At 37.6% G+C, this 24,618-nt stretch overlaps 3 protein-coding genes across 3 annotated transcripts; 1 reads left to right on the forward strand and 2 right to left on the reverse strand.

The window, feature by feature from the left end:
• Window positions 1-10,047: 10,047 nt before the first annotated feature.
• On the forward strand, window positions 10,048-11,780 carry LOC110382811 (zinc finger protein GLIS2). Its single transcript, XM_021343509.3, has 4 exons — window positions 10,048-10,286; window positions 10,394-10,617; window positions 10,738-10,885; window positions 11,011-11,780. Exons 1-4 carry the CDS (start codon window positions 10,158-10,160, stop codon window positions 11,746-11,748), a joined length of 1,239 nt encoding a protein of 412 aa, XP_021199184.3. The 5' UTR covers window positions 10,048-10,157; the 3' UTR covers window positions 11,749-11,780.
• Window positions 11,781-12,113: 333 nt separating this feature from the next.
• LOC110382808 (probable nucleoporin Nup54) lies at window positions 12,114-21,909 on the reverse strand. Its single transcript, XM_064034997.1, has 13 exons — window positions 21,595-21,909; window positions 21,400-21,516; window positions 21,045-21,143; window positions 20,253-20,509; window positions 19,606-19,753; window positions 19,059-19,215; window positions 18,741-18,849; window positions 18,086-18,269; window positions 17,619-17,707; window positions 17,167-17,334; window positions 16,507-16,626; window positions 12,912-12,999; window positions 12,114-12,460 (listed from the first exon to the last, which is right to left on the reverse strand). The coding sequence occupies exons 1-13, from the start codon at window positions 21,653-21,655 to the stop codon at window positions 12,327-12,329; spliced, it is 1,731 nt and encodes a 576-aa protein (XP_063891067.1). The 5' UTR covers window positions 21,656-21,909; the 3' UTR covers window positions 12,114-12,326.
• A 1,539-nt stretch (window positions 21,910-23,448) lies between these two features.
• Mbf1 (multiprotein bridging factor 1) lies at window positions 23,449-24,273 on the reverse strand. The gene has a single exon (XM_021343510.2). The coding sequence runs from the start codon at window positions 24,155-24,157 to the stop codon at window positions 23,717-23,719; it is 441 nt and encodes a 146-aa protein (XP_021199185.1). The 5' UTR covers window positions 24,158-24,273; the 3' UTR covers window positions 23,449-23,716.
• Window positions 24,274-24,618: the final 345 nt, after the last annotated feature.

A 24,618-nucleotide genomic window follows, 5' to 3' on the forward strand; every position in this document is an offset into this window, starting at 1 on the left:
TGTTTGTTTTATTTCTAAGTAGAAGATGAAGCACATCCACAAAAACTACTGCATCTGACGAACATATACAGACAAATGTTGATAATGTAATGACCAATCCATCCAATCATTCATCCCAATCTCTCTACACTAGCGCTATTACGTAAACAATAGGTACAAGTAATGGTTCGTGTCTTTAACTTAAACTTGTCTTTACACACTACCATATGTCTAGATAATTGCTAGGTACCTTTGCTATAAATCTACTCTAATAAAGTTACTACGAATTTGCAGCGTTACAAACTACTACTACTACACGAGAAGTAGACAGTCGTAGCCACAGACCCACAGGCCTATCTATACCATAGACCTAAAGATGTTCGCCGCTACGACCGACCACTACGACATTTGCTACAAACCTCCTGCAGAGTATCAAATTGACCCTTTGCTACAACTCTAGTGTTACGACCGCTACGGGCGGCCGTACCCTGCTACGTCACTACGGTGCTACGGACCTTGCTACAGAATTACCACTACGCAACGCACAGGCGCAACAATAATTTTGTACATTCTTGTAATTTTTTATTATTTATTTATTTAAAGTTTAACAAGTAGGTTCAGTAATAATCAGCATTCAATTTATTCTCGACCCCTAGTAGCAAAGGAGGAATGGAGCTAGGAGTCCGTTCCCCTTTAATAACTTGTTCAATCCTAATCAGCGAGTCGAAGTCTGTCAAAGTCATATTCCAGTAATGTTATAATTTAAGAATCTATACAATGTGCTAAGCTACCAACAGATGGCGCTCTAAGTTCCATTGTATAAAAGTTTTTCTCTACACAGGTAACGTGTGTGAATTGCTTTGCCTACTTTTTTAAAATAACTGAGTTAGGATTCCTCAGATAGAATAAGATATCTCTCTCTTATAGGTTTGAATAACATAAAGGTAGAAGAAAATTTCAAGTAATGACGTCACCACAAGACTGCAACTTAGGACTCTTAAGGGTAGGTATCTACATTGCAGACGAAGCAGTCGGTCGATATAATTGGCCCAATGGTTTTCAACAAATATTTGTTTAAGAAAATCGTTAATTCAATCAGTTTTTAGTCGGTCTTATACCGAAAAAATACCTGATCGTTGATATGTGCGTATTACCTTTCATTTCCATACTGATTTATGAACTCGTACAAACTGCCGGCTGACTTAAAGTGCGGGTACAAGGAATAGTTGATGATCTACGTAGTAAATAATAAATTACGCACTTAGTATAATCATAAAAGAAATATTGTTTGCATAAACACAAACAGTTGCTATCAGCTCATGTGCATCGATGCGCATTATTTTGAGTTATTTATGGAATCCTAAGGAACATTAATACAAGTAGTACATTTAAATATGTGCCTACTTACTTATATATGTATATAGCAATTACAATCCTTATCATTGGATAGTAAATTGCTACCTATTTTCAAATGTTCCTCAATTCTACAGGTAACGACACGACGAGGGGGGAAATATCTTGGGGGATATCCTAAAATGTTATTTATATGTTTCAAGGTGATTAAGCTTTAATTCCAGAAAAAGAATTGTGACGTATTCCTTCTCTTATATGTCTACACGACAACTTATCAAAAAAGTGCTTTGCCTGCCTAGGTAACTCTGGCACATAAGAATCTGTTGTCACTATGGTAAGTTCATACCTATTTAAAAAAAAAGTGATCCCCAAAGAAAACTCAGTTGGGGGGGAATATTACGTTGTACGTCACTTCACGTATGACTATTTTAATTTCGCCGCGGCATAATCGAGGCGGCTATTTTCGAGTTTTTATTTTGGCGTAGTTCGCGTGTGGTCGAAGTCGCCATGACGTTTTGGCGGGAAAAATCATAATGGTTGACGAGGCCTGCCGGTGCAGCCGCTGACGTGCACGAAAACGCGGGTTTATTAGTCCAAGCTTGAAAGGAGGCCGAATATTCATTATGGTGAGTTTATATCAACTAAACTTTTATCGTAAAGTACTAATTGGGCCCGTAATGGTTTCTTACTTTTTCTTAACTTATTGAGAAAAATCTGTCTGATTTTGAAATATAATGAACATTTGAAATATTAACAATGAGTTTATAAGTTTCACGTGTAATTTTTTACATTATGATATTATATGTACCTACCTTCTTGACACGCGCGCAGGTACATGGCAATTCATGGATTCATGACTTGCTATCTTTCCTATGTTAAAAACTCGGTTCTACTTTTGCTAGTCATTCTATAATCTAGTAATTGAACTAATTTATTGATTAAAATAATCACAATAACAGTTTTCGACAGTATCACATTCCTAATAGCTTCAACTAGATTATCTATTTCATTCTTGGAATAGGTATTTCCTGGTTAAATCTAGATATTTTGTCATCATGACACAATGATATACTTTTAAGTGTTCCAAGTTTCATTAACTAATAGATAATCATTTTAATATCTAAGTACGTGAGTTTTACAAAACACCTATAATAATTTCATGGCACATCAGGGCTTTTCAACGCCCAAAAAAATTTGGCTTTGTTAGTTTGGTGGTCACAAAGCGCGAGTGCCTAAACACTGTGCGTGCACGTGCTAACGAGAGCCCAAAAACCGGGACCCAGGTTTTGATTCATGAGTTGGACTAAAATTAATTTTGTTGCGGTCCTGCAACTGATCTCTCTCAAGCCTTGTTGGCTAGCCGTACCATTGAACTATGAGATTAAAGGGAATACAGTGTGCGCCAGTGTCCACGTAAATATTAGTGCACTACTACATCTTATATGTCCTAAGAAGCTGGCTAATCTCTTTAAAAAGAATAGCCGCCGATAATCGAGCTGGACACCCAAAAAAGGGAATTATGTTTTTAACTCATCAATATTTTAGTTTCTACCCAGTAAGGGCATGACCAACTCTTCTAGAATAATCTGTACAGATTATTACATAAAATAAAACTGCGCACCATGCCAAATCGGAATCACGCATTGACAGCATGATTACAGTGCAATATGATGATGACATCGAACACTGAAGGATTAGGTATTGTCTTATCTCTTATCGGCGCTATCGCCCGCCATCAAGTCCTACCGAGATTGCTGTCTGGCTGATTCGATGACATATGAAATCCGCTGCGTACAGCGCGATCACTCGTGAAAATGTCTAGGGAAAACTGCGCCCGCGTCGCTACCTAATCTCTAACACGTTTCTTGTAACAAATCACTCGACAGTCATTTGTCTTTCACGCTTTAACAGTATGGCGGATAATTCGCGTTAGGTAAAGCACACGGAAACGTCCGATAAAGAATTTACCTAATAAGGTCCACTTATTTTATTAATTGGATTAAATGTGTGACCATGGCACAGCTTAATTTAGCATTTTGAACTGCTTTCCAGTTTTATTACTTTACTAAAGGTTTCACCAACTTATCGTCTGCTATATAGGTAATCTACCACTGCCATAAAGACATATAGCTTTTTTATCCTTTGTCATCATTTTAGTCTTCAGATCTTTTCTATTGCTATTTTAACGGTAATAAAATTAAAAGTGCTAAATGTTTTACCCAACTGTCAAAAGGATCTATTTAGATGTATGGTCAGCAATACACGGACCGCTCGACCAATTGCAACTGCGCAGCTTGAAGCTGTCGCCCCTGACTGCTTCAAGCGTCCGTGTACTTATTGCCGGCCTATAAGCTATTAGGTACTTACATAGTATCAATATCTATGTATTTCCAAAACACTCGTCTGTAGAAATGCATAATAATTACAATATTGAGCTTCGGTTTCATCAGAAATTATGATTCAAACAGTAACTCAGCGTTATCATTTTACCGGAATCATTTATGAAGAAAAACAATCCTTGAGTGGATTATGTAATTAAATATAAATAAAAAAACGATGATTAATCTTGTCAACATTTAAAACGTTATAATGCGGACATAGACTAATGTTAATAAACCTACATTTCAATTATTTATTTACGCCTTGTGTAAGTTTGTATCTAACGCAAGAAAGGCCTAATTTATGCAACGAAACAGTTTGTCAGTGTAGAGACTACCAATTTATGTAACCCGTAGAACTATTCTACCTTATGTTTGGACCATTTCTAAGTAAGATTTACTCATACAAAACCGAAGTCAACACCTTCTTACCACATTGTAAAACGCTCAAGGTTTAAATCATCGTTTTGAACAACGATAATGGTCTAATCCTAGCACTAAAGCCAGTAATTTTTAAAACCACATTTCATAATAAGATAGCTAGCATTTTGTGTTGAGCTTATTTATTTGACCCATTTGACTGTTATTTAACAAGTAAATTATCTTACATTAGTGGGAATCCGTAGCGTCATGATGACTCTCATTTCTTGCGTCAAAAGAGTTAATTTAATATTATTCCCATTAATTGACATCTTTAATGGTGATAAATATTGCAACCATGCTCCTTTCACGAGCTCAATAATAAATTAATTTGTGTGCTGGTAATTCTGCTAACGATTTTATTTATTTGCTTATTTATTTTTTGGTAAAAATCTTCTTTACTTGAGAACTGTAGTGAAACACGTGTATTTTATCTCGTGAGCTCATTCTGAATGCACTCAACTAATCCATACGAGGTCATTCTCCTAATTGTTACAAATCATGGTAGACTGTTAATGGATCCCTAATTTGCTTTTGGAATCTAACTCAATATTTAATTATGTAAGTAGGTGAATAATATTGTATTCGTAAATAAAGAAACTCTTAATCATCATTGATAGGCATGGTACTTTGATACAAGTACAAAAATCATGGGAAAATTTTACCTAATAATCTGATAAAACAAACTATCGAACTGAAGCATCAAGATTTGTAGTTGATGTTCGGTATGGCGCATGCTTGATGCTCCAGAAAAGGACAACCGCACATCTATAATTGTTCAACTTAAAACAACAGACGATTAAGACACAAAATGGACCGAAGTATAAGCTGTTTATAACATTGGCATGATGATGAAATACATTAAGCTGAATGTGGCTGGGTGCGATAAGGGAGAACCGGTGCAAACCAGCTTCGGCGGCCTGTCCGCCTGCCCCCGACGGACTTTGCGATACGGACAAGTAAACACGTCTAGTTTGACGACACGTGAACATACAAATATACTAAGCCACAGCACGCTACAGCGAGGTTACAACGCTTAATATTCACGTCCGAGACCCTCAGGGCCATTTGAGAAAACTCGATCACTCTGGCTTATTTCTTCTTTTATCCTTCAGTTCAGCCAATTCGATATCAATGAGCGTTAAACCTGCAATATGCAATGTTATTGGATAGTTTAAGATTACATATGTTGGATCGCGGCTTTGAAATAATGAAAGCCGGAGGATCAGGTGCAGGACTTACAGCGCGGCGACAGCTTTACGTGTTGCATTGGGAAACTTAAAAAAAAATGATTTCGGCCCGACCCTGAAAACGAAACTCATGCACGGCAGTCACGCTTACGTCCACTAGACCAACGGCGTAGCTAAATAGATACGCAGCTCCCTAATCAGTGATTTCAGGGTCTGAAAATGTATTATCTACTAAACATTGTGCCCTTAACAACTACTGGTCAGATATGTTCATATTGACGTCGAATTCTGTTTTATTGTGTCATCTTCAAAACACAAATAAACAGGAGACGATAGGAAGCAATATTTTCTGTTGAAAAACACAAATATGCTCTTTTACGAAGTTATAAAATCACATAGCTCACAAAAAAGTGTTAAGCTTGTTAATCGTTGCATACAATGATATCGCAGCGCATATATTTTTATTAAGTCCTTCATAAAGTTGAGCAGTGCGACTGAGTTAGCGTCGAAGACGGCAGTCGTGATAAGCGAACCGGCTGAAACCGGCGCACGCGCCGCGAGCCGGCCGCAGGGGGCCGATCGCGCTCACACGCGCCTGCCACGACTGTGTGCACACATATCGAGCTCACCCACACAAGCACACAGTACCACTGATAACATTATCACTCGTTTCAACAAGTATCCAATGACGTACAGTTTTGCGGTGTATTTACACACGAGTGGTGTTAACGAAGAAATAGAAGCTTTGTTAGCTTAATGTTTCATAACCAAAATAAAGACGACCAAACAATGAAACTCATTTTTTGACAGAGATGAATTTTATTGATACATTTTAATTTTGGCAATGGTTTTGATGTAGCTGTATTGACAGCAAGGGTCATGAGACCGATAAGGTCACTATGTGAGCGGTATCAAGAATAGCTCAACTCTGTTGCTCAGAATAATGCCAATCTTGGCGTGCCATCTCACAGGATATCTGAAAGTCAAATGAATAACTTCACTAATATCTATATCTGCAGGTGAAACTAATTTTATCACAGAAATGTCGCTATCTAGATCACAATCACTATAAACCCAATAGGTACCAATTCACTATCTAGGATTATTATTTTTACCGGTTATAACCGACCAAAGGTTTCCATTCCAAAGTATGTACCTGAATGATAAGGTCATATCACAGAGTCGTCAACCAATTTCTCTGTAGGTATGGTAACAACTTTGTTTAAAAGCGAATATAATTTACGGAAAATCTATTTTTCCCGAATTCAGAGTTATCCTCATAATAAAATTGATTGATTTTCCAAAACTATAAGTGACTATAAAAATGAAATACATAAATATAGCCCTTTAATACACGTAGGCAGGCATAAATACTAAAACCGTAGCTAAGCTACAGGACTACCATTTTTTTAAGGGAAGTCATCAATGAACCCTCTCGCTGTGGGTGCAGCGTGAAGGAGTCAGACTCTCTGACTAAAACCCACCACGTGTCTGTCACGGGCATGTGGCACACCTGACCACTTGAGTGAACCCTGTGGTTTAGTACTAGAAGTAACTAGTGCAGTGTAGGGACACAGTCAAGAACCACCACACACTCCAAAATTTCTGTTTCAGGATATGTATGAGCAACATACATAATATTCATTCAAAAATACACGTTAAAAATACGAAGTGAGTCAAGTAAAACCAAAAAATAAGTTAAGAGCCTATTGGCACCAAGCATGCTCGTAGTGCTTACATAACATTTGAACAAACTACGGCCGAGTATGATTCCCTGGAGAAACCCAAAAGATAGATACCTATTTAATGTTCATTATAATTTATGACGTCCAATCTTAATTCTCGATTATCCAGTCTTAGCTCTACAGTACACATCTATGTATAGAGGTACATCTTTCTATTTGAGCAGTGAGCGGTTTGAGAAATTGTGTAAAAAGCTTCAGCAATGTCGAGAAAAATTGTATTTTCCGTTGCCAAGTTGGGAAGTTCTAGTGCTACATAGTCAGATAAGTACCTACTACATTAGCAGTTAATATTATTGATCTATCCACAACAGTGTAATAGTTTGGACTTTTTTATCAATCTAAGCATTTTTTACAAAGTGGTAATTAAGGATAATGGTGATCTTGTCACCCTAACCATAAGAAATGAGATGACCTACCAATATTTCGACTAGAATAACTACGCATTGGCAGTCTATTCTACGTCATCATCATTCAAAGCTACAATTACGAAGAAAGTTATACATAATCTTCACTTCATTTAATCATGAGCGCGGCATGAACAGGTGCAGTACCTAATGTTAAGCATCGACTGGCTATATCGATGTAATCTACAATCCGGTTAGCGAGTCACGTGATTAGATAAGCTCGCCACGATGCCGACTGCTGGATGGGCCACCCTCATCACTGACAGAGCACGCTTAGGCGTAGTCCGTCAAATAATAGGGTACGCTCGAGCACAAAATGACCTATCTAGATTTAATTTATCGATGTGGTGGTGTGGTAGCTAGAACATAAAACGTACATGGGACGAAAACTAAAAGAAAATAAGAGAAATGTGGGTTACACAAATGGGAAAGAGTAGGAAACAAAGAAATATACCTTATGAAATGTTACCTCGAAAGAGTCACCGTTAACCGTTAAAAGTTACATTAGGTGGAAACATGCCGACGTGGTACTGTGGGGAATGTTTTACAAGGTAAGAAGGAAGACCGAAGGAACGATAATTGGTGTATGTAAAAGACGATATGGCTACTGAGGTGACTCGGTGATGACGTCAACTAGAAGAGCAGTACCTAAGTATGGAAATATCATTACATTTGGTCGAGATCGGTACACGGGCAAGAGAATAATTAGGGAAAAATGGAAGCAATATTGGATGCAAAAAATCAATGAAACTATGTAAAATTTACGAAACGTTTTCGTCAGCAAGCATACCTGACATTATACCTTAAATTTTCCGACGACCTAGCTCATAGCTGATATCGTACGTTATCGCACGGAGCGAGATATGTCTGTCTGGCGGATTCGAATCAGAAATAGCCGGATTATCGGAAACACCAGCTTTTTCCTGCAAAGGTCGTTTGGTGCAAAAGTATTGATTCTGATGAATTGTGGTCAACTAATAATGAACACAGTATAGCTGCTTTTATAGGTACACAGTGTACCAGCAGAAGTGCATGAATGTACGACAGCTCAGTGTCTTGCAGGTACTAAGATTGACTACAGTCAACCACAGAAAACCGTCAACCACCAGCTTGGAGACATATCAAAGTACTTTAAGAACGCCCAGAACTTTTTCGGCCCCAATTCGGCAGAACATTAAATATCTAAACAATAGTGATCTGATCTTTGATCCTTATAATATATCGATTAACTAACATATCTAATTTATCTGATAACTTACCAGACGTGTATACTAAAAATGATTATTTGGAATAATCCTCGTGCCTGACTAGGTAGATGATAGGTTCATATCTAGAGATTAATCATCGACCCGAGGAACATAGTACAACGTTCAGAATTACTACGCAGTTTCTATTCATATCTGACTGCAACAGCGATAACTTTGGATGACACACCTTGCGTATAAACCATTGAAAAGGATGTACATGTATGAAGATAATTTTAACTTTATCCGTCAACTGATACTGAAAGGATTGAAACAGAAATTTTCCTACGATTACGTTATGATAACAAACCCAATAAAACCCATAGAATGCCTAACCTCCGGTTTACACTGAGTTGTACCAAACTAAAGTCCAAATGAGAAATCACCTTGTTCAACAATCGTAAGTCACTGCGGATATTGCAGAAGTCTGTCCAAGTGGATAAGTTTTATCTGAAATTGAATACTTGCACGAAGGTCCTAAAAGAACACACCAGAAGATGAAGTCATGTTTAAACCAACTTAATTTGTTCTATATATACTTATGCAAAAAAATAAAAAAACCCGATGTGATGATCCTTAAGTTTTCACTTATTGTAACATACACTATTTCATCTATTTGGTCAGTTAGCTACTGACATGAAATGTAGCATTTTCTAAAAAAGATCCTTATATCTCTATCCATAACTGTCCATAAAATGCTCATGTATCTTATGATTTTCATAAGCTACAAGAGTTTATAATATTGACACGAATTAAACTTAAATAAAAAGCGTGTAAAAAATAATTGTTATTGTTATGTATGTTATTATCGCTAGCAATTTCAAACAATTATTTATCAGTCTTCTTTCTGTAAAATTCTTTTCCCTTCGAGGTACTACACTTTCCTAAGAATAGGTACGTGCTAGTGGGCTAACCATCATGGCATACAAACGCTTTGTTCTTGAAACTACTATCCTGAAGGCGATTAGTAATGAGTTCGTCAATAAGAACCAGTAAGAGGTCGCTTCACACCGACACTGCGATATCAGTCACCTATTGAACCGCGGCCTATCGGACCGGTAATAACTGGACAGCAGCCGCGGCAGGCGGCTTCTGATAACGCTCCCACATGCACACCAAGCTACGTGAGTCTAATCATTCAGCCCGTTCAAGCCAAAATCACCCTTATTGCGACCAAAACACTAAATCAAAAAACTTTCAAAAAATCTTAGATTTTCGCCAAAAAGCTAACCACGTCTTCATCTCAGTTTGTGAGGAAAATTGTAATAAAAATGTATGGAGGTATCATGTTCGCGGGGGACTCGTCCCCTTATCAGCGTGTTGTCACTCGTAGACGTTTTATAAGTAGGCGACACGAGCGCCCGCCATCATTGTCCGTAGCGACCGCGCGGTGACCACAACCAGTTTTTATTTGTTAAACATATCTTAGTGAACAAGTGTTACGATGTTAGTGTTTCCGGCTTGGAGGTCGGATTTACCCCGGGATGGGTGCAGGGTGCCCAGGTGGATGCCTGCTGAGAGATTCGCGCCTTATTTTGCGAGGCCTGTGGCTTTACCACCTCATCCACCACAGGTGCGATATTTTGAAAATAAATAAAAATAAAAACAAACATTGTTTTGACAGCGATAAATAGTGGGCTTCAGTTGAAGTCAATTCTTTTATGTATTTTTTATTTACAGTTGGAAGATGAGGATTCGTCGGGAGGGTCGTCCCCCGAGAGGAATTCGAGCGAGGTAGATAACGCGGAGGGTGTCTGCCAGTGGCGCGGCTGCGGAGCCCACTTCCCCAGCGTGGCGCGTTTGTCCGCGCACGTCGCCCGCGCACATGCGCTCGCGCACAGAGATGGACTCTTCTATTGCGGATGGAAGGGGTGCACCAGACCTCAAAGAGGATTCAATGCACGGTTAGTATCAAATATTTTTTGTACAACTATAAATGATCTATTGAATATGACAATATATTTTTTCTTTTGTGTCAACATTTTTTTATTTTTGTAATTTATTATTGAATGTTTTGTCAACAGATACAAAATGCTGGTACATGTACGAACACACACAAATGAACGTCCTCACACCTGCAACCAGTGCAACAAGAGTTTCTCCAGAGCTGAAAACCTGAAAATCCATTTAAGATCACATTCTGGAGAGAAACCCTACGTTTGCCCTTATGAGGTAAATATTATAGTGAAATTAAACATTATAAAGAAATCCTAACTAAATCATTTGATTTTTTTATTTACATTTTCAATGAATATAAGGAACTTAAAAATTCTAATTTTTATTTTCTTTTTTCCCAGGGCTGTGGTAAAGCGTATTCAAATTCAAGTGACCGGTTCAAGCACACACGAACACACGCGGTTGAGAAGCCATACTGCTGCAAGGTCCCCGGGTGCAACAAGCGCTACACAGATCCGTCCAGTTTGAGGAAGCACGTCAAAACCTACAAACATTACACCACAGAGCAAATCGCTAGGCGGGAATCATCAGACGAAGTGTACAGTCCCGACGCATTCTCACCTCCGAAGGAAAATAGCTCTTCGTACACAGTCATAGAGCCTACATCACCTCTACACGCGAGCAGAGCGTACAACCCTCCTATTAGCTCTCTGTCACCGACGTACGCGCCGATGCTCTCTGAAAACTCCGTCCCGACAACAATGTCCTACGCACCCATGGTTGATCAAGTGACCTATCTGAGGCCACTTGAGCCCATGTACCCAGTGAGAATCCCAACAAACGAAATGTCTTATATGGAGTATACGCAAATGTATGAGCATGCGTACAGAAACTATTATTCAAGTACGCTCAGCTACCCAACATTGCGACCAAGTATTAGTGAAAAGGTGTTCACGTATGAAGAACAGCCTCGGCTGGAAGAAGTTTCACCCAAACGAGTGGAGAGCACACCTGTGTACAGTTCAATGGACGAAGAGATGCCGCTCAACCTTATTTGCTCAAAGCGACTAGAATGCAAACCTATTGAACAGCTAGTCAGACGCACAGACTTACCTTTAGATTTAAGTACTAAAAGTTAATATTTTTATTAATAAACTATACATTAACACTTTTTAGCTATTTCATTTCCAAAGATTTCCTTACCAACGAAGATACAAAATGTAAAGCAAATATTAGCATGTGTTTGGTATTGTTCATCATATTCAGCACATCCTTATCAAAGTTCAAACACAGTACGTGACGAGACATACAAGGGGATTATGTCCTTATCTGAAGACAAAATAAAACTCATGTCTTCGAAATACAACACGCTATATATAAAACCTACAGAATCCATGCAACAAGACGAAAGCTGTGGTTTAATTCGGAGAACCGGAAAAATCTAGTATCATTGGACTGATAAGTGTTAATTAGGTTACAAACCATTAGTAATTAAACACCAAAATAACTTGAATCAACTTTATTAAACACATTGGTTGAACAAAAGGAAAATAATCAATTTTAGAAAAATACAATTGTTTGGAGAGTCAAAAATACATTTTTATTCCTGGAATAATTTACAAAAAAAAAGTATGTCCTATTAGAAAATGTCTTAGATTCGATAATACAACTTGATGTGATTGTATACTTACGTGTCTATAGCCCTGTAGTAAGAGAATTAAGCTCTAACGAGTCGGGACATTCCTTCAGCGATGATGCCAAGAGCGGCGAGGTCTTTGCGGGCGGTGTCCAACAGATGCGCCATGCCTTTCTGCTGCAGCGACAAGAACTGCTTCACGTCTTCTTGTGCACCTATTGATGACAGGACAAATTGATAAATTGACTGTTTCGACGTTTTTGGAGCTTACCAAGGCAAATGCAATATGTCAGTATAATTCATTTGGATTATACATATGGAATTTCGGACATAAACTGCAAATCTATTACGAAAACTAACTAGTAAGTTGTCAAACTATAGAAGAGCATATTTCTGAATAGGTAACTCTGTTGATTTTTTTAAAGTAAAGAATCGTCTAGTCAAAAGGTAAATAACCTAATATGACAACTCGGTTTAATTATCAACTAAAGAATCATCTAAAATACAACATCACACCAAAAACACCTATCTTATGGTATGTTCAAAAATTGAAAAAATGTCTTTCAGTGACCTCAGTTGTATTATATCCTAGACATAATCCGCACACAGAATATACAGCATAGATGCTTAGAAATAAAGTACAAATAAATGTGTGAACAATCTTACCAGGGTCCAGGTGATAACGTTCATGCGGAGCCCCCGTGCACGCACTGCGCTGTAGACGCACCGCGCATAGCAACTCGTTCAGGCGACCCTAATAAAAATATTAGTTGCTTAGAAATTGTTTAGGAGGAATAAAGATAAGTTTGTATTTGTACAAGTTTGTATGTGTAGTGTAGGTAAAGATGTCCGATGTGACTGTAAGAGAGAACAGGCCGAATGGTTTTTGTGCTGTCCGAGGAACATTTTAAGGGTCCATGGTTTTGCCGTCATCACCATCGAACCTTATTGCTTTCCTTGGCCTGTATCTGGCTACATATACTTCCGTGTAAGATAGATAGGCAATATACGGAAAAAAATCCTGGGTACTTTCGAAATAGTTTCTTGCTACAATAAAATTAGGACAATTATCTCCCAAAAAAGGTATTAGATTTCTTTTTGAATAAATACGTATATAATTTCGAAATACTAGGTTGACATATTATAAATATTAGAATATCCGTGTGGACGTCATAAATTATAAAAAGTGACGTATTTTTTATCTCAACCATTTCTAACGCAAGATCAGTGCCTAAGCGCCAGTTTAGCTGATAGATCGGCAATATCACAAAGTATCTGTCCCACGCACTTTTCGCGATACTACAGGTTGCAAGTGCGTGATAGACAAATGCTATTAGCGTGATACCTCACTACACCCGTACATAAGTACCAAAGATTATCTGATGATAAATTAGCTAATTATAAGGCATTGCGGATTACCTACTCAATGAATTAACAAATCTAATAATATTATTATTATTGTGTTAGATAATATGTATGAATCGAATAGATAGAAATCATTGATTAGTCACTTTTTAAATAAAGATGTTTTTTTTTTGTTGAATAGTTTGAAGTACAGAGTTTACATGTAAGGCACCTTTTTAATCCTAGTCTTTATCAACTGGAAATTAGTTATTGCATAATATCGGATGATTTTTAATCAGGCAAAATTGCAATCGGAAAATGCAATCTCAATTCTTGTTCCACAACGTCCCGTATAGCCAATATAAAACTATATTTTTTTGCGAAACTGAAATCCTTCTCATTTTTGGGAAGTCGGTTAAAGAGAAGCCTTATAAACGGTAATGTTCTAGATCAGGGCAAGGACCTGTGAGGAATCATTATGCAATACTGACATTGTTCTCGTTCACAACCAATACGACAAAGTCACTCTTTGAAAACGTGTAAACATTAAACTGTTTCTTTCCTAACAAACAAAATGTAAATATACTAAATGATAAATGAAAATGTATTGTTTTGTCAGCGCCATTTGACAAATATACACAGATTGTAATCGTTTCCAAAGCAAACACTAGATTGTTGGAGTCATTTAGTAAAAGAACAATGATTTGTAGTTAAATTCAGAATATCATTCAGGTATGATACAACTAAATAAAACATGTTTAACTTTATAAATAAAGGGAATAGGGGATTTTTTGTAGAGAGTCAATAATAAACTTTCCAAATCATAATGCAAATAATCTTGTTTATATTGACATAGTGATTTTAACTATTCCTGTGTAATTATTTATTTATTTATTAACAATTTATGTACATACTCATAATAAGAAAGAAGACAGGAAAGAAAGAATTTAGAAAGGTAATGTTTATTTCTAAAGAAATCTCTTCTAGCATACCTGCATAATTTAGAGAGTAGTTTATTATAATGGTTATTTGAAAAGCTATAAGAATTGCTGATGGTAAAATTAAAATGGCAAATGGTCTGACTAATCCCAGGATTGATTCGAGATAACCCTAAACAACAATTGGGGCTTAGTGTTTCGTTAGTATACTGACTGAACTCCTATTTTCATTTTTACGTGTCTTTACTCATTGTTGTTATGGTAATGACGAGCATAATATTTCATTATTATATTTGCAATCTAACAATTACTCTGCTGATATTAATTTAGAAAATATTTTCCAAAACTAGCACATAATCAGATTGCGTTTTGCTTACGCGGCATTCAAAAATAAAAATAAATTTGACATCAGATACTTTAAAGATAGCCCTATCTTGCTTACACTCCTTTCCTGCATGATAATCAAGCCATTTAGTTTTGATCCAAAGTTACATTCAAAAACCGGTAATATCCGGTAAATATCTGGTATTAAAAGCATTTCATAAGACTTTTATAGATAGTACTAAATGTGTCAAAGATAGTGGAAATAATTACACTATCATTTAATAACGCTTGTATTGTTAGAGTGCTTAGTGCTATTTTCGCTGTAATAAATGTCTACTTTTACGTATGATATGACTTAGAAACAAAAACTAATTTGATGAATTACGAAATGGTGTTAGGTAACAAGACACGCAAGTACACGACCGGGTTGTTGTTGTTCGCTGGTGTTAATTGTTAGTATATCAACAAGAGCGTAACACCGATATAGAGTCATGTTATAACACTGTCTGGTGTCTGGAGATAACGCGATAGTCACTGATAAGCGAGCACGCGTAGGGCGAGTGCTCGAACAATTCGGCAGACAAGGTCGTTCAATACAAAAATTAACGTTGCACTGCTGATAAGCCTGTAATCTGATCCTGTGATAACTAACACATGCTAGTTAAGTACCGCACGTATACATGGGAAATAGATAATGAAGATAACCACATGGTCAAACAATGTTGTGCCCGTGTGGTATCACGGGGTCTTTGGATGTTTCAGTATTCTTTGTACGTCAATTATGATCATTATAGTATCTCAAGTATGTATTAGACTAGACAACTAGGAAAATTTGAATGGATTTCCTGAAAAACCATGAATCAAAAAAAATATTGCGTAATTTTAAAAGCCATCATCTGCCTATCATTTTCCAACTATTTTGGGGTCAGCTTATAATCTAACTGGATGCAGCTGAGTGCCGGTGTTTTACATGGAGCTACTAAATCACTGATATCCACCCGAATCCGGTAAGACTGGAAGCCGACCCCAACATACTTGGGAAAAAGGCTCTGGAGATGATGACTTTTTTTTTTCTTGATGTGAAATCACCAAATGACCTGAATGCAGCGTGAGTGAGTATCAGACTCTAACTAATTCTACTTATTTTTTTCTTTATGATAACATAGCTAATAGTGCGACATATATTAACCAGTATACTAACGTATATAATTTAGTGTGATTTGGTACGACACACCTGATATATCAGGGGCCCGATTCTCCTAATTTTACTTAAGCGCCATTCGATTGACGTTCGACTCGATTCGACTGAGATCCAATCCCGACTCGATTACGATTGAAGCGTATGTGGCATTCCGCTATTTTTTCCTTGAAATAAACGTTTTTATCCTTTTGTGTCATACAGTAGTGAATCATTTTGTCTGCAAATGATTTACGATTGCAAAATGATTGTACAGCAAACTACCGTATAGACCAAAATCATCAAAATAGCAGACCAATCGCACACCAATCAAATGTCAATCGAATACGATTGGTCTTTTATTAGTAGCAGAATGCCCGATATGGTTAAAACTGCTATTACGATCATATTGCGATTCGATTTCTATTCGATTTTGACATTATTAACTAAGGAGAATCGGGGCCCAGTAGGTACTTACATTGTACAGTGGCGGCGCAGCGAGTTGTGACGTGAGCTCGTGCAACCGCGCCCTCGCAGCCTCCTCTTCAGGGCTGAGCGCCGCCCCTACGCGACCCACCACCTCACGACGAGCCACCACCTGGAACATTAGTAGGGTTACAAGTGGCTCGAGACATTTTTGGCGTAAGGTGACTTCGTTGATTGGTCGCAAGACACTACCTACGAACACACATAGGTAAAACGAGCTAAGAAGCAGTTTTTCCTATCATTCATTTTGGCTATCCTTCTGGAGGTGAACACACTACCAACGTGACCCTCATTATCAAGTGATGTACTGATGTACACCTGCAGCCTCGTTGGGCTAGCTGTCGCAAGTGCTGCTGCTGTGCATAAGGTCTCAGGTTCCGGGTGCTGGGTTGAGGGGCGTCGTAGAAAAACAGTAAAATCCTAAGGGCGTCACAGTACAAATAAGTTTGGAAAGCTCTTAGTTAGGAGGGCATGACCCCACCTGCAGCAGAGTGTGTCTCCTCGTGTAAAGGCGCGCGGCGATGTGCGCGAGTCGCGCGGAGGCGACGACCAAGTAGATACTTGTGCACTATAATATGTCCTGAGCATTTAGCTAATCTCCTTATGTGAGAACAGCCGTAGCCGATAATGAGCTGGGAACACATAATCCCACCTGTAGCAAGGTATGTCGCCTGGCGTGCAGGCGGGCGGCGAGGTGCGCGAGGCGGGCGGCGGCGGCGGCGCGGCGCGTGCGCAGCTCGGCGAGCTCGCCCGCCGCGCGCTGCAGCCACTGCGCCTGCAGCTTCGCCTGCTCCGACTGGCAGCGGCTGCGGAACTTTATCTGGAAGAAAAATATACAATTTATTAAAAAAAAATACCTAAACCATATAATTTACTATATCCTATTCAACGAGACGTGAACCTAAAGAAGATGGCGCATATAACCCGGCCGATGACAATACGTATTGTAATGTAAAATATTCGCATAAGCTATCTAACACTGAATGATTTTTTCAAATCGGATCTTTAGTTAGCGCGTTCAACAAAAAAACGAACAAACTCTTCAGCTTTATAATATGAGCATAGATTTTAAAAGTTATTTCCAACCAACGGAAAGTTTTGTACCTCAGAAAATCCAATAATAGGCACGGGAATGTAGTTTTCGGGATCTGGGTTATCAGCTTGCGCCTGCTTCCATAGCCGCATGTCCATACCTGAAACATTAAAATTCTTTTATACTTCAGACAATTCACAATAAGAACATATTGCTTGAACTTGAAAGAACTAAGCAGAACTATGGGGTACCGCAGCCCAGGCTGCGACTCCCATACCGCGTGTATTGAATACAATCAACAAACAACAAACTCGTTGAATCCATATCTTAACTGTGATATATTTGAAGATAAATTTGCTCATATAATGGGCATATGCCTAAAGTTTTGTGAAAACTTTTTATTTTATTATTTGTTATTATATTTTACTGTAGTTAACTGTATTTTTAAGCTTTTATCTGTATTAATTTGTAAATGTAACTTCTCCCATTTATTTGACTGACTTTTAAAGCAATGTAAGTCGAATAAATAAATAAATACCGGGCGGCGCAGTCTGCAAGTACTGCGTAAGCATCTGCTGAGAAGGCGCAGTGACAGGCGACACGGAGGCACATCCGGCTCCGGTGAGGGCGTTACGTGCGTTCCCCGCGCTGAGGAACGCGCCCAGCTCCGACGCAGAGACGTGAGACCCGCCCGCGCCTTTGTCCACTACGTATATCACCACCTGGGTACATCGTGCTTAAATAAGTATAGTTACCGGCACGGATATTGAGCTCTCGGCGGAAGAGTGGGGATCGCTTTGCGCACTGTACACATAAGGCAATAAACCAATAAATCGCTTCTGCGCAGGTGAAGGTCAGGGCTCAATATCCGTGCCGATAACTATAATAGCTCTTCTCAATCTATGTGTCTATGTGTTAATTTGCTTACTTGAAATAAAATTTTGATATTAGCCCCATACAAGTTACAACAAAAACATATCTCTAGTAAGTAAACATACATATACATAGAAAATTGGAAACGGTTACGAAATAACCAAAGAAAGACAAGATGAATGAAGAGAGAGTTCGTAATTCGACTAGTAATTACTGCACAACCGGCAAATTGTACGAAATTATGGCAAGTTTTAGCTTTTTCATTTATTTTTCAATTCAATATTTTAATTTTGCATTAGTCATAAGAACTACAAACAAACCTGACTCTTGCTTTCCGAAACAGCTTTAACGCATTCCACGTTGACAGCCAAATTCGGTTTATTTCCCAACAAACTATGCAGAGATGTAGTCAACGCTTGCTGATTATTTCTGTAAAAAGAAATTTAACATTATTAAGTTATTTAAGAAGTGTTAAAGATTCAAGTCATTTGTAAATAAAAAGGTGTATTGATTTGTTATAGTTAAATTAATTTAAACTGCGAAACTGAACACTACATTGCGGAAATTACTGGGGCTCTGTAGATAGTTGCAGTCCAAAACAAATTAAAGGCATTTTTCAGCTGTTTATTAATACATACTTGATCTCCTGTTCAGGTTTATTAAATAACATGGCGACATGTCCATCTTTGTCCTCGCGGCCTCCGAGGCGTGAGTAGCCGACAGCCTTGAACCGGCATAATGGGTTCTGTTCGTTGAGCTCTAAAGGAGGTGCATTCCGGCTGTAGTAGGCTTGCCCTGCGAAAGTGATATTAGATGTTGATTTGCAATATCGGAGATGGAACCCCAAGTTTTTTTGATAACACAAGATTTCTTAAGAAACGTTTTGCAAGCGAGCTGCCGACTGTAACGGCACGTGCCGCAGCTGCTTTGGTGGTTTATATGTATTTACATGAAGTTGTTTTGCAGTGCAGTTGCCCTCAGATATAAGAACGATTGCATGCTGTCGCTGCATGAGCGGCAGTTGCAGTCGGCAGTTTGCTTCCCAAAACGTACCTTTTTCATTTGTTTAGTAAATTAGTTTGCTTGTGCTTCACGTCAAATGAAATCACCATAGTTCTACCTCTATAAATAAATCTAGTAATAAATGTTCTTATATTTTACATAAATACTTAATATACTACTCACCAGTGCCCCATTGTGCTTGTATGAGGTTCCACTTAGCGAGGACCTGATCACGCTCGTCTCCGAACACGCAGCAGTTGAAGACAGCGGCGACCAGCGCCTCGTGTGCTGACGACGGGCCCTGCTGCTGTTGCGGTTGTTGCTGTTGTTGCTGTACACAATGTTTGTTGCTTTACATTCGTTATTTATTAGTACTAAGTACGTTAATATTAGTTCTGTCTGATATCGCGATGCGTCGGTATGCCGTCCTAACGGGATATGATAGTGAAGGAATAGAGATTCTAAGCAAATAAAGACCTATTCTATTCTAAAAAAGAGTACACCTATGTCTGCGCAAATGATTGTGCACTATAATATGTCCTGCGCAACTGGCTGGTCTCCTTATTTGAGAATAGCCGCTGTGGCCAACAATCGGCTAGGATGCCATTATTATTACTTACCACTACTTATTCATCATCGCTTTTAGCGATAAGACCGCCCATTGTGTCACCAACTTCAAAATTTTTGTTTATTCTTGTTGTTTTTTTTTTAATTGGTGTAAAAATCACTTTATTTGAGGCCTAAACTAACTACGTATTTGTAAACAGTTAATTTATTTATAAAAGATAATAATTTAGTTAGACGAATCCATTATTATAAAGTTTAAGTACCTGTCCAAATTGAGGTGCTGATCCAAGAGTGTTACCAAAACCACCAAATCCAGTATTACCAGATTTGGCACCGAATGATGAACCAAAACCACCGCCAGCACCAAATGAAGTGTTGCCAAATGTATTAGCACCAAGAGTGTTGGTGCCAAATGTTGGTGCTGCACTACCAAATGTTGGGGCAGCACTGCCAAATGATGTGTTTCCGAATGCTGGTGTGGTGCCAAATGTATTAGCCCCAAAAGAGGTGTTTCCAAAACCTGAAGAACAAATAAACATACAAAAAAATGTGTTGCAAAACTCAAAGTCAAAGCCAAATCATTTATTTCATTTAGGCCTTTACAAACACTTATGGATGTCAAAAATAAACTAAATTTTATTCTTGTTATTGAATTACATGCAATAATTGTGTTAATGGATGCTCGATTATCATTTATTTCAAACTGCAATTTGATTTATGGCATCAATTAATCATATTTGAAATGTGATTGTGCTGCTATTTGTATATTCTTGTGTTCATGCATAAGGGTGCTTACATAAAGAAACAGGTTGCTGGTACAGACAAACCTGTATGGGTAGGTACCGATCAGTGCAGGTATAATATTTCGATACAATCCTATTGACTCACTTATAAAGAAACAGGTTACCTGTTTACCTGTTTCTTTAGAATATTATACCTGCACTGATCAGTACCTACCCGTACAGGTTTGTCTGTACCGGCAACCTGTTTCTTTATGTAAGCACCCTTACTTATATTCAAACAAAGTTCCCTAGTACGCATAGCTAATATAGTACCTGTTGTAGGTTTGGCAGCAGTTGTCCCAAAGCCTGTGCCGCCAAACAGAGAAGGGGCTGTAGAAGCCGGGGTTGTTCCTAACCCCCCAAATGGTGTGGCTGTGAAGTAAAATCAATATTGTTGATTTGATAAATATTCATAAATGTGCATTCATGTTCTTAAGTAGGTATGTGTCTCTATTTCTTGTAAAATATTCACACAACTGTACATTACATTATTTTATTTAAAACCTAGTACAGTTAGTAAATAAATATGAATTATGAAAATAACAATACTTTTTTTTTTGATATTTTGCTATTATACAGTTGCACAACTTTGTGTCACAAGTTATAGGTACATTAAAGCAATAGTTACCGGTACTTGTTGCTGGTGCACCAAATGAGCCAAATCCTGTTGAAGTGGCCGGAGTTCCGAACCCACCAAATGCAGAACTGGTAGTAGTTGTTGCACCACCTCCAAAGGAGAAGGTAGCTGAAATGTATGAATAATGGGCAATCAAGTATCTCCTCATTTTCATGATATAACTTTCAATATTCAGAATGTACTTACGTTTCGCTGCAGCTCCAAAAGTTGAACTTTGAGTACTAGGAGTTCCAAACGAAAAAGCCATCCTGTGTTTTCAAAATATTTTTCAACACAAAACACTTCAGCTTCTTAACACATAACTTGAGAAAATTATAATGTTTGATGATATATTGATATTTGCACTTGTGAAATTTAATAAGCAATAAACAAATGAGTCAGAAACAGGATAAAAAGGTCGAGATTAGAAAATATGTGAGGTTATTTCTTTTGCGATACACCAGTAAACTGTCTCCGTTGTAAACATTTAAATTGACATTGACATTTAACAACAAACGACGTTATTTTTTTTTTCAATGTTACCACCACTTTACCTTTGCTGTCTTAATATACGTACAAACAAGTATGGAAGTAATCTTAGTTTCTACTGAAGACTCCAAAATTCTTAAGTAAATAAAAAAAACTGTTCAAAATGTTCAGTGGTTACGGCGCCATAGTCTTGTTGACCGTACACCGCGCGCAGCCCAATAGGCGCCAACCCATTTTAACGTAACAAAATCGCAATAATGCAGCACTCGTGAACTAAAATGCAGTTGCAAACTACCTAAATTACTGTCCATTTAGCAGCCTCTTTTGTTTTGTTGCATGTTATTCTATTCTTCTATTATTTTTTTACTGATGCATTCATTTTCTTCAGATAGACTACTCTTACGTAGCAGCAGTATGTAGTACTCAGGCATTCCCTTCACACACGGCCCATCAAGTCACACCCGGATATAATATAGTTTGTATAAAAACACTCACCGTTTTCCAGCGGTTTTACAAGTGAGAACTATTGCTGGTACCGAGGTACTGTTTCTCGGGAAGAGTGTAGCTTTCCAACAGTCAAATAATTTCTCAAATCAATTCAGCAGTTTTGAAACCTTAGGATACAAACATACAGAAAAAGTTTCCCCTTTTGTATTGCCATAGGTTATTTATTCATGGAGTTGAATAATGAATGCGTACGTAAAACACAGGTGCATTCTCATTTGGCAAAATTAACATACACTGGCTCCCCGAGTCCCGGGTTAACTTATATTCGTGTTACACCACCAATTTCACCAACTTCCAGAGTCCGGTCTGCTTTGTGTTTCTAGAACCCAGAACCCCAAAAAGTGAATTACGCCCGTCGTCTGGGAATCGGACCCGTGCATAGAAATACGAAATACCACATTCGGACTACTGGAATAATGATAACTTTTTAATTAATAAGTTACCCAAAGAATTTATAGATTCATTTATTTGAACAAAAAAAAAAATATCCTACCCTACACACTCGTTTAAACAAAGTATTGGAAAAGTTATTTTGTACTGTTTTACAACATGATGTTTTGATGTTATAGAAGGTACATACCTAAAAGATCTTAGTTTAGCTAAAAGATGTAAACAATCGTTATCAGCATTGGCAAAGGTTACCTATCACTTGGAATCTGCTACGAAAATATTTCTTGACAATATTATACTTATTCAATTTGTGCTTGAGTAAAAAAATTGGGAAAGTGCATCCAATCGTGGCTACTTTACACAACAATAGATAATGTTGCAATTAATGAAACTTATTGCACAACAACTGCAACACCATGTGATTTTGTCCTTTTGTTATTGAATCCGAACTTTCTGTCTAGGAAACTTTAATTGAGGGAAATTGCAATATTCGATATGGTTTATGTTTTCCGCTGACCTTTTGTGCTAAACATATAAAATGTGTTCTCATAAATTATTTTGATAAATGTAAATAATATGAAATCGACTGACTGAAATGACATTAGACATATGAAAATTATAACCTAAAAACTTTTGAACATCGTGTTTGAAGACAAATGAAATAAAAGATAGAACAATCATAAATAGCTATTTTATTGCATATCACATCACCACTTCACCACTATCTCCAATTCAATGTGAACATTTTTTCCTTGGTGGTAACACATCACACATCACAGATGGAACATTCCAGAGGAAAATAAATGCTTACATCATTTTACTTTGTTAGTTAGTTTTGTAAGTATACATTATATAAAGAACACATTCAACAGCAAAAATGAGATAGAATTATAATTATGCAATAAACAAATCGGAGTTAAGTCTTCGCCTCCCAGGGAATCCGTTATTTCTTTCCTCCAGGAGGCTGTAGCGGCTGGCCACGTTCTTTTCCTCGTAGTTTTATTCCAATTGCCCTTTCTATCTTGCCGAGAACTATGTTGTTTGGAATGCCACGACCGGCTTCGTAGTCATTAACAATTTGAGGTTTCTCGCATATTTTAGTTGCCAAATCTTTTTGACTCATGCCTTTAGATTGTCTTCCTTGCATTATAAGCTTTCCCAGGTCAAGGGGTACTTTTTCATGACGTAATTCTTCAGTCTCTCGGTCGAGTTTAGCCGTATTTTTTGTGGTAACGTGTTGTTTATTGGTTCCAGCTCCATACTTTTGTTGAGTTTCAACTGGAAGGCCTTGACGGCGTGCCGCATTTACCGCTTGTTCAGTCTTCAGAGCAGATGCTTTTGGTGGTTTTTTACGGAGTATCGTGACTGTATCCCAGTCAGACATTTTTGCGCAGCTGATATCACTGGTTTCACAATAAATGAATATGTATACGAAAATTTATCTGCTTTGCTTGCTCCGTGCGTGCCTTGCTGTACTTACTAGTGATGTTCAAAGCTAATTCGCTTCTATTATTGTCGATTCTCTTTGTCGATTTCGATATTTTTTTGACAGATTAGTTGATTCGTTTAGAATACATAAAAAATGTTTATTTATAAACACACATCTGACTGGCAGACTACCTTCTTATGATACAATATTTGCTAGCCGATTTTATTTAGTAGTAGCAAAAGCCAGAAAATTCGTTTTACATGTTTTAATGAATAAGCATGTAAAGTGATAAATTTTACTCAATGTAGCAACTTGAATTGAATATTATTAAGCATTTCTTTAAATAATTCTATTATTATAAGTTAAGGCAGATGATAATCTAATATCGATAAAAATCAACACTAGCTTTTCACACA

The sequence above is a fragment of the Helicoverpa armigera genome, chromosome 5, assembly GCF_030705265.1.
Source record: "Helicoverpa armigera isolate CAAS_96S chromosome 5, ASM3070526v1, whole genome shotgun sequence".
NCBI classification, from domain to species: Eukaryota; Metazoa; Arthropoda; class Insecta; order Lepidoptera; family Noctuidae; genus Helicoverpa; species Helicoverpa armigera.